Source organism: Protomyctophum bolini, assembly GCF_963924005.1.
Source record: "Protomyctophum bolini genome assembly, chromosome: 22".
NCBI lineage: Eukaryota > Metazoa > Chordata > Actinopteri > Myctophiformes > Myctophidae > Protomyctophum > Protomyctophum bolini.
This window is the reverse complement of record NC_137883.1, coordinates 15,903,749-15,922,303: the sequence shown is the minus strand read 5'-3', so window position 1 is coordinate 15,922,303 and position 18,555 is coordinate 15,903,749. Positions and strand designations below refer to the sequence as shown.

Sequence of the window (18,555 nt, the reverse complement as noted above, 5' to 3'; positions counted from 1 at the left end):
ACAACATCCTTTCATTCATTGACTTGAGGATGTCAGGTGTCACATTACAGTACAGTATCTATACGATCCAGATGAATCCAGATGTTTTCTCTAGAGCTTCGCTCTTTATTGGCCCTGAAAACATGTCGGCTTACACGACCCACGCAATTACATCATCCCCCACAACGCCTGTCAAAACTTTCATCCCCCTGAATCCCCCTCTTAAATGGGCAGGGTGGACACCATCATAATCACGCACACATGCACACCAACACATGCACACACTCTCGTACGCCCACGCCCACGCACACACACATACACACACACACACACACACACACACACACACACACACACACACACACACACACACACAGTTCATTACAATGACCGCTACAGCTGCTGATCATACAGGTTTTACAAGCACCACTAACATGGGAGACCCAGCTGGGGTTGAAGGGGCTTCTGGGGCGGATCAAACACCTCTGGAGTGACTATAAATACACACACCCTGGAGTCAAACGGTGAACGGGCTTTATCACAGCCAATAAGAAAAAAGAGAAAATAATCACCTTTGTAAACGACAAATAGTTGGAGCAAATACTATCATCCGCGACGCCTGAGTGAACCTTGGGAAATACGACTGCAAGTTTACACTGCGGGTCTATTTAGTGAAATAAAAATAGAAACATACACATCTGAGATAATATACAAAGTGGAATTCATAATCACAGACAGACAATACAAGATGGCCTAGCAGATCTGTGTATGTGGTTAAGCCACCCAGCGGTCAAGAAATAATATTTATCTTGGTTGCATTCTTTTATCTTCTTCTTATTTATTGACACACAAACGCACGCACGCATGCACGCACATGTGCGCACGCACGCACACGCACACGCACACGCACACGCACACACACACACACACACACACACACACACACACACACACACACACACAGGACCACTCTTACTGCACCCCTAACTCTGTTACTGTTCTAAAGATACGTAGTTTAATGATGTGTTCCATAAATCTCCCTGCTCTCTGTATTGATCTGCTCTCCACTGTACAGCCCAAAATTTAGTTTTAGATGCACACACAGACACACATACTGTAGATGGAGAGAACCTTAAGTAAATTCCTAATTCTAATTGATTGGGCGTCTCACCAGGCCGAATGGCGGAAGGCCGGAGATTATGTTTTCATCCCTGTCCGCCTGTTTGTCCATCCATCTGTGAACAGCTCACCTCAGGCACAGCTGGAACCATGGCAATTTTGATGACTTTAGACTCACTTGATCAAATAAAAAATACACTTCGACTCAACTTGGGACTTGAACGCCAATGACTCGTGACATGACTTGAGCACTCTTGACTTGAGACCTCAAGCCTTTTCAAGTGACTTAATGCCTTACAACAAGGCCAAATACTTAGATGTTTAAAAAGTGTCCAACTATTAATGTTATCAGTCAGACATCCGGGCCATCAGTGACACTACAAATGTAGTAGCGCCTGTACTCCACATATTACCAAACAGACAACACAACAGACATCCACATCCATCGCTGCTGGAAGCTCTGACTCAGATCATTATTTCTACCTTTACTTCTACTTGAGTCATGATTATTTTAAATGCAAATAATAAGATACAGACATTCTCCTTTGTAGATGAGGAAGCCTGGGAATGAGGTTAGCTCCTTCTGAGACATCATGCTCCCCTCCCGGAACACTGGCCAGATCTGTTGAAACATCTTGGCACCTACAGTACTACATGTAGTAAGACACTCCTCAAAATGAGCTCACCCCCTCCCATATACCCCTACTCCCACTGTAGTCCCCACTACTGCCTTATTTATACTAGTCATACATTCACACGGGGAAAATAATAGATCTATAAGCTCACAACGTGTGGCTCTTTACAGCAATATGAGCTTGTAGATTGGCTATATTTGGAAGATTGTCGGCAGCTTGCCCAGAGCTACTGTCTGTCTTATGACAACTGTTGTTTGATACGCATGGTGACATCTAAAGTCACTATAGGGGCTAGAACAGAACAGCAGATAAACTGTTAGCTAACACAATGTTTCTCAAAGTGGGATACATGGACACCCAGGGGTCCTTGAGGGGGCTCCGGAGGGTCCCCAGCGAAAACAGTTTCTCCAATTTTCTAAATATCCGTGGAAAACTGTGAACAATTTATAATATCTGTAAAACATTTTAACAACACAATATATTTCTTTGTATCCTGGCACAAAATCATTTCAGATGTCTTTGGCCGAGTCATAATTTGGGGGTCCTTCACATAAAAAGGTGTGAGAACCACTGCGCTAACAAACCTACACCCCCTTCTTTGAAAACAAAACCTGATACCGACCCAATATGAAGGACCGCCCCCTAAAGGTTGTTATTTTTTTACATTGCCAAATTGTTTCCACCTAGTTAGGCCCTATGTTGAATTTAGATGTCACCAGACATGACGGAGATCAGAGATCTCTCATCGTCTGGCTACGTGAGACTATAGGGATCTGGTTTGTTTCAACACACAATGGCATAATTCCTCTTGTTTATAACCAGTAAGGGCCATGTATTGCAAAACTGAGCTTTAATAGAATAGATGAGGATAATGTTGAAAAGTAAAGAGCCAGATCATGTGATTATCTTGTTAATTGTACTCTGAGAGTGTGCTAAGAGTTTGACTCTTCGCAATGTATTAAGCCTTTTTTCCGTCTACACCAAACCTCTTTGCCAAAAATAGCCGATCACAACTTGTAGAACTGCTATTTTTAGCCAATGTTCCCCCCAGAATATGGATGCTGCGGTTTAAGACAATTTGGGATCAAAAGAAGCTGGTGATGTTTCTCAGCCAGCAGTCAAATGTCAGGTCTTTCTCACATCCAGATGGAACTCCAAAGGTCTCTTGAGGCGATTTGGAATTTGTCACATGGAATTGTTCCCTCTGTCCAGTCCAGGAAATTTGGTTTTCCCATTGGCATCATTCCAACTCTCCCCATCACAAGCACTCACGCACTCATTGTTTCTCTCTCTTTCTCTCCCTCTCTGTCTCACTGTGTCTTTCTCTCTTCTCTCTGTATTCTCACTCTCTTCTACCCCTCCCCCCTCTCTTTCTGTTCAGAACATTATCCAGGTCTTTTCACCTCACGAAGTCTTGACCAGAACCGGATGTTCTTCACAGCGATATGGCAGTTATCCTAAATGAGACTGCAAAATGTCACATTATATTAGTAGTAGGCAGAGCTATACCTCTTAATTTACTGCCATACAGAATACTAGACATTATTTACAAAATAAAGTGTATGTTTTGTAATACACAAATTATCGTAACTGTACTGTAATATTGCATAGTGCACTGCCCGTAGCCACTAAAGTATGTATTATGTCATGGCATTTAGTGATTGTCTATACAGTATTTAACATGATTTGGGAATTGGAAATAGGAACCAAATGGACCCGCAATTTGTACACTAGTCTCAGAGTTAAATGAACACTGAGGATGTGTCGTATGCAGTTAACGAGGATGAAAGACACCTCGGGTGTGCCTCACAGGGGCATAATTCCATTTCTGACAGTGTGCCTGCCTTGTTTTAAATGTTTTTACTGGCATGTCAACCTGATACTAGTTGGGAGTGAAAAAGAGCATCCACATTCCATTGTCAGCCACGTGAGGGAAGCTCAGGGAACGCCGAAAAGTGATGCGTCAAACATGTGACATGTTCCCTAGTCTCGCGTAGCGTAACTATTCCACAATCTCCAAATGCTATTATAGAGTCTGGAACTATCACCTCCCAAAATACGAGTAACGGAAGCTGCCATTACCGTTCAAAATATATTTTAAATAAAATATCTATACATTTTATTATTTTATTTACATTTACACAAGTAACAAGCTATATAGATGATTTCTATTTATATTAGGATAAATTTGCGGGACTGTAAAGACGAAACGGAAGTGGGGAGGAGGGTTCACTTCCGCTTCATCGCTTACTCATGATAGAGCTTCCGTTGCTCCAGACTGTATGACGGAAGCGTTTGAAAATTGCGAGAGGTGACAGTCTGGCAACACGAGACTATAGATGTTCCCCAATTCAACACTGTAGTACGCCCTGGGGGTGAGAATGTTTAGCAAGAATCACTAGTCTAGGAGAAGAATAAAGCCTGAATTATACACAGCGGGGGGGAAAGCGAAACGTACAGGTCTGCTATGTTCTGATCGTACAACAAGAGCACAAACGAGCATATTATATGGAGGTTGTAGATCGGCTATTTCTAGTGCAGGACACCGTCACAGGACAGAGTATAAATGAGGGTAGTAGTGGAAGGGGTGCCCCAGGCAGACCAGTTTGATGGATGGCTCTGCCGGGCCACCGCTGGCCTGGGCCCGGCATAGAAGGGTTGGGGGACCTTTAGGTCTGGCCAAGCCTGGCGCACAGATGCAGAAGTGCTTTGACTACACACATGACGTGAACAAACACTCACACGCACGCATGCATGCACACACGCACGCACGCACACACGCACGGCGCACACACACACACACACACACACACACACACACACACACACACACACAGGCAGACATGGACGATCTCAGGATATCAGCACATAGCATAATTGAGAACCCTCAAGGTCTGCAAGTGTGTATGTGTGTGTGTGTGTGTGTGTGTGTGTGTGTGTGTGTGTGTGTGTGTGTGTGTGTGTGTGTGTGTGTGTGTGTGTGTGTGTGTGTGTGTGCGTGTGCGCGCGCATGCGTGCATGTGTGTGTGTGTGTGTGTGTGTCTGAGTGTGCATGCGTCTGTGTGTGGATACGTGTGTGCTTACTGTACGTGCATTTGTGTGTGTACACGCACGTGCAAAGCCGTGCATGTGTACTTCCCATGTTGTTGATTCTGGCCTGGGTGTTGATAGGGGGTTTGGTACACTGGGAAAAAACAAGGAAACGGCCCCAGACAGCTCCCCCCCCCCCCCCAACACTACTGTTTTGCAAACATTTTGCTTTGAGAACGCAGAAGCTAGAAGACATGCATAGAGAGACTATTCTTCATGACAGAAAACCTGACACTGTGTTTTTACTCACAAGCAAGGTGCTGTAAGTGATATTCTTTTTTGGTTAAAACTAAAACCATTCTTGGCGGAAACCCCTTTTGGTGTTTTAAGCATTATATTATACTTTGGGTATTGAAAAATAGCGGTGTCGCGCTACGAGCTTGTAGATCTGCTAAAAAAAATTAATCGTGAAAATGTGAATAGGCCCTACCGTATATATATTCTTTCAGCGAGAAAGTTTTTTAATCAAATCTTTGCTTCTGGGGGGGGGGGGGGGGGGGGGGGCTGGAACAACACATTTTTGGGAGTCATTGACTGACATGGGTTTTTCAGAAAACTCAGGATTTAGAAGGCATTTGTAGAATTGTCCTCAGGTCTAAATGGGTTTAAAGGTTAAAGCCCTGCATACTAGATGGGCAGCGGGCTCTGACCCGACAGAGAGTCCCCGGTTAGATTCACAGCTGGCCGGACCATTTGCTCCATATCACATCCCTATACTCTTTCTCTCTCTCTCTCTCTCTCTCTCTGTGGTTCCTGTCTCTTTAGTCTACTACGGGCCCTAATGAAAAACATTAAAAAGAAAAAGTTCAAATAGCCGATCTACAAGTTCGTGTTGATGTAGGCTATTTGAACAATTTTTTAATGTTTTTCAAAATAGTACAAAAATTCCAAAATGGTTTAGGCATAAGGGGTGAGGCAAGATAGGGCCCTACATTATGTATCAAATGAAGGCTCACAAAAATAAGGTTGAAACTGTATAGTAATGACTGCCATAATGTGTTTGTACAGTAACAGGGGTCTCCCCATCTCTCCAGCTCTTGAGCAAACCGAAAATACATTTTGTGGTGGGACACCAACAATTTCATCCAATCAGGAGAGAGCTTAAATGTTATTGTGGTGATTCAATCTTTGAGGGGTGTTAGCAGTCTCACATGCAGGAGAGACCCCAGGTTCAATTCCAGGGTTAAACATGAAACTTGCAGCTGAGCTGACCATTTGAACCTCATTATGCCTATTATCCCTGACAATTTTTTTTGCAGATCTACAAGCTGACAGCGCGTCACAACACAGTGCTTTGTGAGCTTGTAGATCGACAATTGTTGGTGGAGAGTGAAAAAAAAAGTACAGTTGCAATCAAGGTCCATTTTACTAAAGGTCTACTCTATTCATACTCCAGTTTAATGTGATAAGGTGTCCACCGAAAACATGAAGTCACGCCGCGGTGGTAAGCGACTCACTGCTCACCCCAACACATCTCTCTGCTTTTACTAAGCACCGTTTTGGTGGTCACCATATCACCTAGAACTATGTACAGTATGTATGTATTCATATGTATTCATATATATCTTCTTCCCAAAAGGACTTTCAAACTAGGAAGGGTATGGCCTGGTCAGCCTGCAATGACATGCATAAGATCTGGTCATCCCAGCTTAGTAAGATGTTAAAGGACCACTTCACCACTTTTCAACTTATCTTCATATAACTGGTCCTCACTAATAATAATCATGATAAAATGCCACAATTTGTTTCTACTCAGTCTGTGTCTCATAGGAGGGCTGTGGGCAGTTCAGAAACCCGTCCACCAGTGACATCATCGTTAGGCAGTTTTTTCTTTAAACAAGATTTGATTTTTATTATCGTGAGAACGATGGCTTCCATTATAGTATTGCAACTTCTCAGGACTAGAAAGCCTGCAGTTTCTATTAGCTTGGATTCCCCATCGATTATGTCACTGGTGGACAGATTTCTGAACTGCCCACAGCCCTCCTATGAGAAACACTACAGATCATGATTATTAGTGAGGACCTATTATATGAAGATAGGTTGAAAAGTGGTGAAGTGGTCCTTTAAAAGTAAAAAATATTTAGGACGACCGATTCTACTCTATGGCTCCGAGACATGGACACTTTCAAAGAAACTAGAGAAACGGTTGGATGGCACTTACACTCGCCTTCTAATGAGAGCGCAAATCTGTCTTGGAAGAGCCACCCATCGACTAATCTAATATACGCCAACCTTCCCCGTGTTTCTTCACTAGTGCGATCCAGCAGAACACAGTTTGCCGGCCACTGCTACAGAGCTGACAATGAGGTTATATCTTCCCTTCTTCTCTGGAGTCCTGCCTCAAAGCAGACCAGAGGTAGAAAACTGTCGTTCCCTGATGGCATCGCTAGGGAGTCGGGACACAGGCATCATCAGTAAGCAGGAACTGGGGATGGCAATGAAAGACCGGGAAGTCTGGAAATCCACGATCTCGACCACGGTCGAAAAATGATGATGAGAACTATGAATAGACCTTACGTGTATTACTAAGGGTATTAAGTAGCCCTATGTGAACTCTACTTAACCCTCCCACTATCATGTCTGCAACGTGTTGTTGTGTTAGGCTGGTGATAGTGTAATCTACTCCCACCACAAATTCTCCTAAATGAACCTCCCCAATGACCTCTATCGCCTCCCCCAGTTGCTTTCCTCTCCCATCTTCACCTCCCCTCCACTTTCCCCTTCGCCTCCCTGTCTGACCCTCCTCCCCCCCGTCTGAAGTTGTGGAAGTACTCTGATTATTATTATTTTTTACTTGAGTAAAAGTACAAAAGTATTGGCGTTAATATATTATACTTACAGTCACCTACTAAAGTAAAAGTAGGCTACTAAAAACTATTGAGAAAATAGCAGATCTACAAGCTTGAGGTTGTAGAATGATTGACTATATTTTAGAATATCCAAAGTATAAAATAGAAATAAAAAAGTATACAAAATGTGAAATAATAATCTACCGGTAATTCTGCAAAAATGAAAGCTGCCAAGCAGTTGTAGTGGATTCAAAAATACAATTTGCCTCTAGTATCAAAAAACAGAAACACTCAACTAAAATAAAAGTATTTAAGTATACTACTTGGGTAAATGCACTAGTTACTTTCCCCACCACGTCTGTGATGATGCCTCTCAACAACTGTGCAGCGCCAGTGAGGTCACATGACTGAGAAATACCTCATGCCGCTCATAATCTGCGTCCATAGTTATGTACGCTGGTACGCCAGCTGGAGGGATGGTCGCGCTAACGACGGACTGACGCCATATTCCAAATTCCATTCTGGAATTTTGATCCTACCAGAAAGGCATTCTTTCACGACTGCAATAAAATATCCTAAGATGTGGCCTGGTGGTCTGGGTGGTCTGTAGGGCAGTGTCCGTGGTCTTGATGATGTGCTCTGCATTTCAAAAAGGTGGTGAGCTGTCCAATTATGGTTAAGAGTTGCACCACATAATGCTGCTGAAAACATGACAACATGACAATGAACAGAAAGAAAGGGCCTCCAATATGTTTGTGTTTAAACCTGGGGCGCGCTGTGTGTGTGTGTGTGTGTGTGTGTGTGAGAGACACAGACATCAGGGTCGAGGTCATGAGGTCATAAGGTCACATGGTCATGAGGAGAGCTCTGTTATTTAAAACCATTTTATGAGAGACTTTGGTTTCCCTCCGCTTTCTGTTACATTATATAGGGTCATTATTACACCATGTAACGAAGTCTGGTGTGTGTGTGTGTGTGTGTGTGTGTGTGTGTGTGTGTGTGTGTGTGTGTGTGTGTGTGTGTGTGTGTGTGTGTGTGTGTGTGTGTTTGATCGAGACAGAGTTCATTTGGCACAGCCCTTTGTGACTAAGCGTTCATCATCTGATGTCATAACATACAGTTTTCACATGGTCTTCTTGATCTGCATGAGCTCCAGAACCCTCAAAGGACAGATAACAACAGTTTATGATCTATTTTTGAGCGGTGGCACACCATCTTCTATGCTCAATGTGTGTATGTCTGGCCGTCCGTATGTCCGCCTGAGTAGGACCTTTGACCCCTGTCTGAGTAGGACCTAAGGTATTGATACTGCAGCTGCTTAGGTCCACAACTGTGCTTGGCTCCAAGGCACTCCAAGGCCCCACACACACACACACACACACACACACACACACACTATAACACAGAATTATAACACACAGTCACTATGCAACTATAGTGACTATAACTATAAAAGTATAGTTCCACCACTCAGTTTGCATGGGTATGATTAGTAAAGGAAGGACAGACCAGAAAGGGTCATTATGGCATGATAACAATTGTACATAAAGAGCCATGGTGATGACCAGGAGAGAGATGAGAATGAATCTGTCATCATCAGAAACATTATATCGATACGCCGATATAATGTTTAATAGATTTAATTAGCACAGGCAGAATGGTCTGAACTCACAAACAAAATAATGTTGGTTGTCAGTGACATTGTCGCTTTAGAGGCTGAGGGCTATGAATTATTCTCCACGCATACTGTTCCTGGAAACATCGCTTCTGCTTACCCCTTAACACTAACAGTCAAGAAGTGTGATTTCCTGCCACCATGGAAATGTACTAACACACCGCACAAGACACCGCACAAGACTCTCTGCAGAGCCATCAAAAAGCAGGGGTACAGGAAGTGTGACCATGACAGAAATATACCAGCATCACATAAACCGCCTGTACAATAATTTCTCTCCACACACCCAAACTGTCTGACATGAACGACAGAGCCATCACATATCTAACACTCACACTACAAATGACACTGATCACCCCATCAGGCTTGATTTAGACTAATTTATAAATCAACTCGTCACATCACATTACTGCCATCTAGACGGAGGTATAGAACTTTAAACGGGAATGGAAATCGCAGTAGCTGGAATTATGTCCATATTAAACCCTTTGTTGACAGTTTTTCACAAATACTGATAGGGAAAATCGTTCCTTAAAATAGTTCAGCAACATTACTATAGCTACAATACAACAATGGAGTTCATTTAGGTTCAATATCTGAACAAAAGGGGTGCTCCGTGGAGAACAGATCTCCCGGTCATCTGGCCTACCCAGGACTCTAATGTTGCATTTCCACTGCAAGTATTTACACTTACAATACAGTAGTATAGTAATGGCTCTACCCTTGTTTTTGCAAATCCATTAGGCCAACATTCCAGATAAAATGTAGAATGTGACATTCAGGAATCATGTTGTGTGGTTTGTGGCAAACCAAAAAGCATATGATATGTTGATATGACACATGCATGCCATTGCAGGATTGTTGCTGGTGTACTGTAGGCATATTACCGTATGTGATCATGTGTTGTTGTGTCGTAATATTGGAGCATAAGCTGCTGGACTATTATACTAGATAACGGGTCACAGTTACAGAGAGGCTGAATATATGTAACCGTTTGCTGTAACATAATTGGATGGCGGAAATTGCACCTAACAATGTTAAATAATGTTCTTCTTCACAGCATGCATGTACCAGGAGGTCACTGTCTGCATGATGCAGTAGCTTCAAACTGCCTCTGTCTGTCTCTTCGTATTTTCTGGCTGTCGAAGCACGTGCATCACAGCTGTATGTTGTCACGTTATGTAGGCTTTAACCCATTTTGGGGCGGGAACCCCTTTTGGTGCATTACGTTATGCTTTAGCTATTGAAAAATAGCAGATCTACGAGCTTGTAGGTCTGCTATTTTTGAAAAATCAAAGAACGACTGACATAGAAACATAGCTTTTTCAGAAAACTGTCATTTTCAAACAGACATTCTTTTAATCTGATCTCAGGTGGGTTAACTAAAAGCATGCATGTCCGTCCCGTGTATGTGCACATACATACCCATGCACATGTGTGTGACAAATAGATGCGTCAGTCTCTCTGTCTCTTTGTAGTGTTGTTTGTGTAGCAGGGCTTGTGCACAGGTGCGTAACATGTGTGCGCGTTGCAATCCCTGCAGTATCTAGCCCAAATGCTTGTCACGCGTAACCCCGATCTCTGTACCTAACCTCAATCCCTGCAGTATCTAGCCCAAATGCTTGTCACACAAAGATTTCTAGATTTATGTTTACTACAAGCCAAAAGGGCTATAGCCTTATCGTGGAAAAAGATAGGCAAACCCAGTATTGCTCAGTGGTTTAGGGAACTATGTCTTCCTCTGGAAAGAATCACTTATACTTTGAAGAATAAACAGAAGATGTTTGATAAGATATGGGGACGGTTTATCCAATATATTACGGTTAATGATTTATCTTATTTAATGTTGGAAACTGAAAATGTTTAATTGTATTCTCTGCAGCTGTTTGATCATTGTTTGCTTGTTACCAATCTAAGTGCCCTTATTTTATTATACTGTATTTATATGTATTTATGTAGTGTATGTTTTTGTTTTGTTTTTTGTTTGTTTTTCATTTTAAGTAATTGTATTGTCTGTATTATGTATTGTTTTGTTGTATTGTCCGTTTGTCAAAAAAAAAGAAAAATGCAATAAATATATTGTAAAAAACAAAAAATGCTTGTCACACGTAACCTCGATCTCTGTACCTAACCTCAATCCCTGCCATGCAGTACGTACCGAAGCCCCCCTCACGGAGCTTTATACTGGTGGTCAGACTCAGTGTATACTGTGTAATGGAAAGTTTAGGCCTACATGAGAACTGAACTGGTAGACATAGTCTTTGTGGACCGAAAAGGTCAGAAGAATGGAACTATTCTAAATTAGTTTATGGTGCATGGTGAGATATTCTGTGAATTGAGTGACATAAGGTAAGATGACAGGACTCAAGTTGGAACCATGCACTGCTGAAAGTATTTCATAACAACAATAGATTTGTTTTACTGTACTCACTATGTTTCCTTGTTTGTGGGCAGGATGGAAACTTGTCCAGCTGCCACATCAGATATGGTACTGCCAGGCTATGACAGAAATATGTGCCCAGTTAACCTAAAAGACTTCTAAAAATGACAATATATTGCCACCATTATGGTATATGAAAGTCTTCCTGTGTCTGATTGACAAGTTAATTATTGTTAATGTTTCTTATTTGATTTCTGAAGTGATTAATTGTCCTGTTAACTAGTCAGTAGGGAGTATTTCAAGAGACATGCATGCAGTATTTTACTTTGGATACTGTTTTGTATCCATTGGCACAGCACAGAAGATTTTATTAGCAGCTACTAAGTATGGCCAAGCCAAGCATTTTCTCAATGAGAAAGGTTCTCACAGTAGAACTATAATACAATTGAGACATAGCAGCTGTACATTAAGTTCTTGTGGGACATGGGAATCAGATTATAGTAATGTAGAACAGAAAATCCGAAACAAGAATAGAATAAACTAGTCAGATAGATGTGTGGTCTGTAGCCTAAATGGTGTTAGCCATCTTATGTATTAGAATTAGATACAAGAAAGCAAATCAGAGGTGTGCAGTGCACGTGTCTTAATCATTTTGGCTATTGGCTGTTAGATTTATCTTAGCTGCAGTTGCGTTGCTTACATACATAGTGTAGTACTATAAGGTTAGCCAAAATAGGCAAGTACATCCGGTGAAAATAGCAGATCTACAAGTGCTTTGTACAGCTTATAGATAGTATTTACTGTATAGGGTTTACAGTAAGTGCTGAAATGAACACAGAGGACAGTATACTGTGTAACCTACTCTGGTTCTGGTGCTATGTTCCACTATGTCACTATGACGGGCACCTGTAGTCTCCAGTTTGTGAGTGGGGGAAGAGACGGTGTGGTATCAGTCTCCTGACAGTGTTACAGCCCAGCCGGTAGCAACACAAGCCGGCATGCAGTGACAGAGGAATGCCTTTTTCAAAGCTCCAAAAAAGGACGGAGTGTGGAAGATACAGTGCAGAGTAAACTCCTGTGGAACATCTGGAGCATCTGCCCAGTGAATGCACTCTAGATTTAGATTTATAACACGGGAGAGATGGCGTGTGTGTGTGTGTGTGTGTGTGTGTGTGTGTGTGTGTGTGTGTGTGTGTGTGTGTGTGTGTGTGTGCACGTGCGTGCGTGCGTGTGTGCGTGCGTGTGCGTATGTGAGAGGGCACACAGAGAGGAGGTAAAGAGAGAGAGATAGAGGGAGGGATGGAGGGATGGAGAGAGATAGAGGGAGGGAGAGGTGGAAAGAAAGGGGGAAGGAGGGAGAGAAAGAGAAAGAGAAAGGGAGATAGAGAGAGATAAGAATGAGTGACCTTGGCAACATACAAATTCTTCGAATGTAAATATTCAGAAGATATCGGAGAAGCATCACATCACAACCAACAAGAAAGAGAGCTGTCATCAAGGGACAGTGAACTTTTACAGGAACTGGCAGCTGAGTGAAATGTGATATGCCTGGTAATGTTTGTTTAAGGTGCTGTAACATTAAAAGTCCATAGACTTGGCTGCCACATGACATCACATTTAGTGCTGTAAACAAACATTAAAAGTCCATAGACTTGGGTGCCACTCTATGTTTGTTTAAAGTGCTCTTAACAAACATTAAAAGTCCATCTAGACTTGGCTTGACATTATTTCAAAACCAAGACATTGGAGGGCCAACGGCCCTCAAAAATCACACTTGTGTCACGAGTGGGGTCATGCTTGGGGTCATGCTGGGGTCCATAGACTTGGCTGCTACATAATTTCTGAAAGCCGGAGCCCCTCAAAAATGAAGATAACAGAGAGGCCATATACCTTGAGTAATGATGATGATGAGGGGTATTCTAAGCCGTCTCTCTGTCCCCATGATTTCTACTAAAGCATCAATGTCTGAAGATTTAGTGTCCTTCGTCTCACATCCTTCAAACAAATATTGAATTACTCGTCTAATCTAGTCAGCTGGCACATTGTTACCAAGGTTTATGACCCTGCCTGGAGAGACCCAAGGCTCTGATCTGAGACCAGAGAAACTACATGCAAAATCCAAACCACGAGACACAAGTAAGTTAATATGTTTAAAACATGGTGGGTGAATATATGTCTATTGATATATCATATTGCCCAGCCTCTGTATGTACTGTATATATTCTACAACTGAGTGTGACAAGTGCGACACTTTGTCTTTGTAAAAACTGAATAAAAGGATTTTGAAAAGAAAAAAGAAACACCTCTTTATCAAATAAGCTTCATTCCACAGTTGATGAACTAAGAAGATGATGCTTGCTGTCACCCATATGGTCCATAGCTTTTCTTCCAATGTGAAACATGCAGTGATGCAACGTCTCATAAAGTGTGTTGTGTGTGGAGCCAAGATCTTTGTCTGAATGTGATGCGAATAAACGGTTCCGCAAATAAAACTCTAACATCTAGAAGGAAAACAGACACAGTCCACAGTCAAATCCGAAGTGTTCATTTAACTCTAATAGTGTGAAAATGGACCCTTACAGATCCACTTGACTGTGTGGTCTGCATACTGTAGACACTGGATATGCAGGTTGATTGCATCCAGTGCACTTCTGCGCCTGTGTGCATGTGCGCGTGTGCGTGTACGTACATGCGTGCATGCGTGTGTGCGTGCGTGTGTGCGTGTGTGTGTGAGAGAGAGAGAGAGAGAGAGAGAGAGAGAGAGTCTGTGTTTTGTGAAATGCTGTCATGATTCCATAGTAGGTCGTTTGCCCGAGTCTCACATGCATGCTGATTGATGCCAGACTTCTCTTGACTTCCAAACCAAAACCACCTGTACACCCATCATCTCCGTTAGGAATTTACTGAGCTTAAATGCCGCCACTACAATAACCACATGTGGGCCCCTGAGTTGAGCAGAGGTAGCTCCAATAGCACAACACCGGGTCTCCCAGTAGGGTCTCCTACCAGCCAGCTCCTGGCCCTGTATAACCCAGGTGGATTACATGCGCATGCACACGCACACACACTGTACATACATACATACATACATACATACATACATACATACATACATACATACATACATACATGCACAATTGCACACAGACACAATCACAGACACACTCACATAATATAACTCATAGTTGTAGGCAGAACACAGGATAAATTGTGACTGTGAATGGCTGCATGTGTTGGACGTATCATCTCTAGATGTGTGAATGGCTGCATGTGTTGGACGTATCATCTCTAGATGTGTGAATGGCTGCATGTGTTGGACGTATCATCTCTAGATGTGTGAATGGCTGCATGTGTTGGACGTATCATCTAGATGTGTGAATGGCTGCATGTGTTGGACGTATCATCTCTAGATGTGTGAATGGCTGCATGTGTTGGACGTATCATGAAGAGCAGAATGGTTAGATGTGTGAATGGCTACATGTGTTGGACGTATCATCTCGTTGTGAATAGAACAAAACAACTATTAAGGAAACTCCAGCGACCTCAAGGGCAGCGGTTGTATTGATGGGGTGGATGAGGGCAGCAGAGGCTAAGTAAGGAGACTTCACTTCCCAATGTGATAATGATGATGATCTGCTAGTAATGGGAGCTTATCGCCAATCCTAAATACACACACACACACACACACACACACACACACACACACACACACACACTCACACACACACACGCACGCACGCACGCATGCACACACACACACGCCCGCACGCACACACACATAATCTCCAGCTGCATCTCTAACTCAATTCTCTAATGATGGTCACGAGCCCACGTCACATGTAAGCAAAGGAATCTGAGAATAGAAAGAGATGTGAACTGTTTACTTAAGTCTCTCTGATTCACTGTCTCTCACTGTGTGTGTGTGTGTGTGTGTGTGTGTGTGTGTGTGTGTGTGTGTGTGTGTGTGTGTGTGTGTGTGTGTGTGTGTTTTGTTGTCTCTGTCTGTCTGTCTGTCTGTCTGTCTGTCTGTCTGTCTGTCTGTCTGTCTGTCTGTCTGTCTGTCTGTCTGTCTGTCTGTCTGTCTGTCCGTCAACAGAGACGCCTGCCGGTACTTTCCATCATGATTGTACTAGCTACATGAACATGACCTAAAGTTAATTCACTACTGCTGCTCTGGAGCTGAACCTGAGAGCGCACGGCCACCAAGGGACTAACCAATACCAACATTCATATCCATTACTAATACAGTCAAATACTCTGCTAATTCAACTATGAGATGGAGCCTCTCAGACTTCAATTAACACTGATGCTTTTTCTGTGACTCACTGGCCCATTAAGTTGGTGAACATCCAGATTTGTAAGATTAAGGTCGAAATCCTGTTAATCAAGTGAATATGGTCTGCTGGTTCATTGGGCTACATTTCCATATGAATTATTATTATTAATAATAACATAATAATAATAACATTATTATTTCCCAAACAGCATCACACCAAGTTCACCAAAGAAATGCTTCTGCAATTATTGGCAAAAACGTGTGCTGAGATAGGCTACATCAATATTTGTTTCATAGGGATTACAAGAAATGAAGGCTGACACTGTTTTATGTTCAACTAGACTCACCATCTCAGTGCCACTCCAAGTAGGCTACCTCAGAGTGACTGACAATAGTGACATATCTTAGCACAAATATCCGATCTACAAGCTCACACCGCTTTGCAGGACTAGATCTGCTGTTTGTGGGCCACAAACAGCAGATCTACAAGCTTTGTGGGTTTGACAGCTCCAGAGAACCAATGTCCCAAATACAGCAGGCTGGCTACATAAAACCAATTAAGAGATCTCATTAGTCTATACTCTATAGTCACAATAAAATGCCATTTGGAACACTCTAGGGAACTTTAGAGTCGGTTTTTGTGGACAGAATCATGTGCCAACACTAAAAAGGTTGTGGGGTAGTAGGGTTCGTTTAGGCTTCAGTAATGTTTAAGTCGACACATCTAATGGGTGCTTTTAGTTGCATAGTCATGAATTATGTACACTCTGATTACGTAGGCTCTGGCGTGCCGTGCCGTGACGCGCTGGCGCTGGTGCCATGCTGTCCATGAAGATACGATTGAATACCAGTCAGTGATTTATAGTGCCAAGGACCCCATACAAGATTTAAGGTGTTAAAAATGTAAACAAATGAAAGAAAAGAAAAGAAAAGAAAATATTTTCAAAAAATGTCATTTAAAAAAAAAGATACTGGGGGTTTAGACCACATACCACCATAACTCTGAAAGTGTAGGCTACAGATGGAAAGGAACAACGTTAACATGAACCCGCAGGGTCCATTCATTTGGTTCCATAACTTCCATTTGAACACTTTCAGAGTTATACATACAGCCACATCATTGTCCATTTCCTAACTAACTACGGTATCCATAATTTATCTGGGGACAACCCAGGACCCCCGGTGGTCCGCGGACCCCACTTTGAGATCCACTTATTTATACCATTACCACCTGGCACCACGTCCATGCAGTTACGCGCCGGTGTTGCGCGTCGAAACAATCTCCAAGCTCAGAACGGCTCAGAACGCGTCGTGAGCTTGGACATTGGCTATTTTCGATGCGAGAATCGATGCGCAACCAAGTATAATTCAGACATGATGACAGTAAAAAAGAAAGTGTGCGTGCCAGCGTGCCACTCAAGCGCGCGCCGCGCTTTAATAATATTTTATGATGTAAAATAAAAGCACATGTCCATTTAGACGTCAGGTCACTTACCCACTGCTGTCAACGTTGTCACGGTGGAATGACTTCGCACGAGCTGCATGTTGAATATAATCATCTGGCGTCCGTCCTGCAGCCGCGATGAAAGCTTCAGTCTTCTGCTACGTCTTCAGTAGGCTATGATGCGAGATGACAGTCAGAAATCTCCGGCGGTGAAATAATAATAATATAATAATAAAAAATAATGTCTAAATGAGCGGTGATGGCGGTTCGTAATGCATTCCCTGTGATGCAGCATCAACGTGAAGAAGTATCTGAATCGTTAAGAGAACTATGTTGTTAATAAGAAATACCAGCAGTGTCCCGGGGCGTCTTATTCCATTGACCATTGCCTCTCTCTCTCTCTCTCTCTCTCTCTCTCTCTGTTCAACGTACTGAGCTGCAGACAGGACGACGAGGAGGAGGGGAGTTATTATAGAAGGAGTTCTCTCTCAGTCTCATACAAAGTACGGTGGTGGTGGGCAGAGCTCAGCGAGCGTTTGCGGGTGCTTGGTCTTGCCAACCCGCATGGGAAAATCTTACCAGTGCAGAGAAGGGATGCCTGGAAACTCAAAAACAACTATCAAACATTGAACTTTGGAGGACCAGAATCCCCATCGCTAACCTACTAGCCTACTTCACTTAAACCAGTGATTGTGATTCTTCTCTCAACCTTTACTTTTTAAATTCAAGGACCCCCAGTTTGATATGCCCCAGGTAGGTAGCCTGGCTATAAGCCAGACTCAAATCACATTTTTTTTTGCCAACGGCTGATTCGGTCTGGCTTATTAGCCAGGCTAGGGCCCTGTTTGATATTTTTATATATCTGGGACTTAATTTAACTTTGAAAACCATGCTGCTAAGCTGACCATTTGTTTCCTATAGGCTATCAATGATTTAGTTGGGAACACCTTCAAGGACCCCCGATGTGGGTCATTCCCATAGGGTCATTCCACTCTATGGTCATTCCCTGGACCCCACAATGACTGCAGTGACTGTATTGTGTGAGGTAATGATGTTTTTACCATTCTGAAAATATTTCTCCAACTTACATGTCACCTGGATAACAAAAGATTAGTCTCCTCTCGACTGTAGGACCTCAGACCTATATAAGAATAATTTAAACAGT

The 18,555-nt window shown here is 42.7% G+C and overlaps 1 protein-coding gene across 1 annotated transcript in view; it reads right to left on the bottom strand.

Moving 5' to 3' along the window:
• The window catches only part of itga1 (integrin, alpha 1), a 62,883-nt gene extending 45,063 nt beyond the window's left edge, over nt 1-17,820 (bottom strand). The window contains exon 1 of the mRNA XM_080756261.1: nt 17,442-17,820. Within this exon, the coding sequence (XP_080612387.1) occupies nt 17,442-17,505 (64 nt within the window). The 5' untranslated portion in view covers nt 17,506-17,820. The remainder of the gene's footprint in view (nt 1-17,441) is intronic.
• Nucleotides 17,821-18,555: the final 735 nt, after the last annotated feature.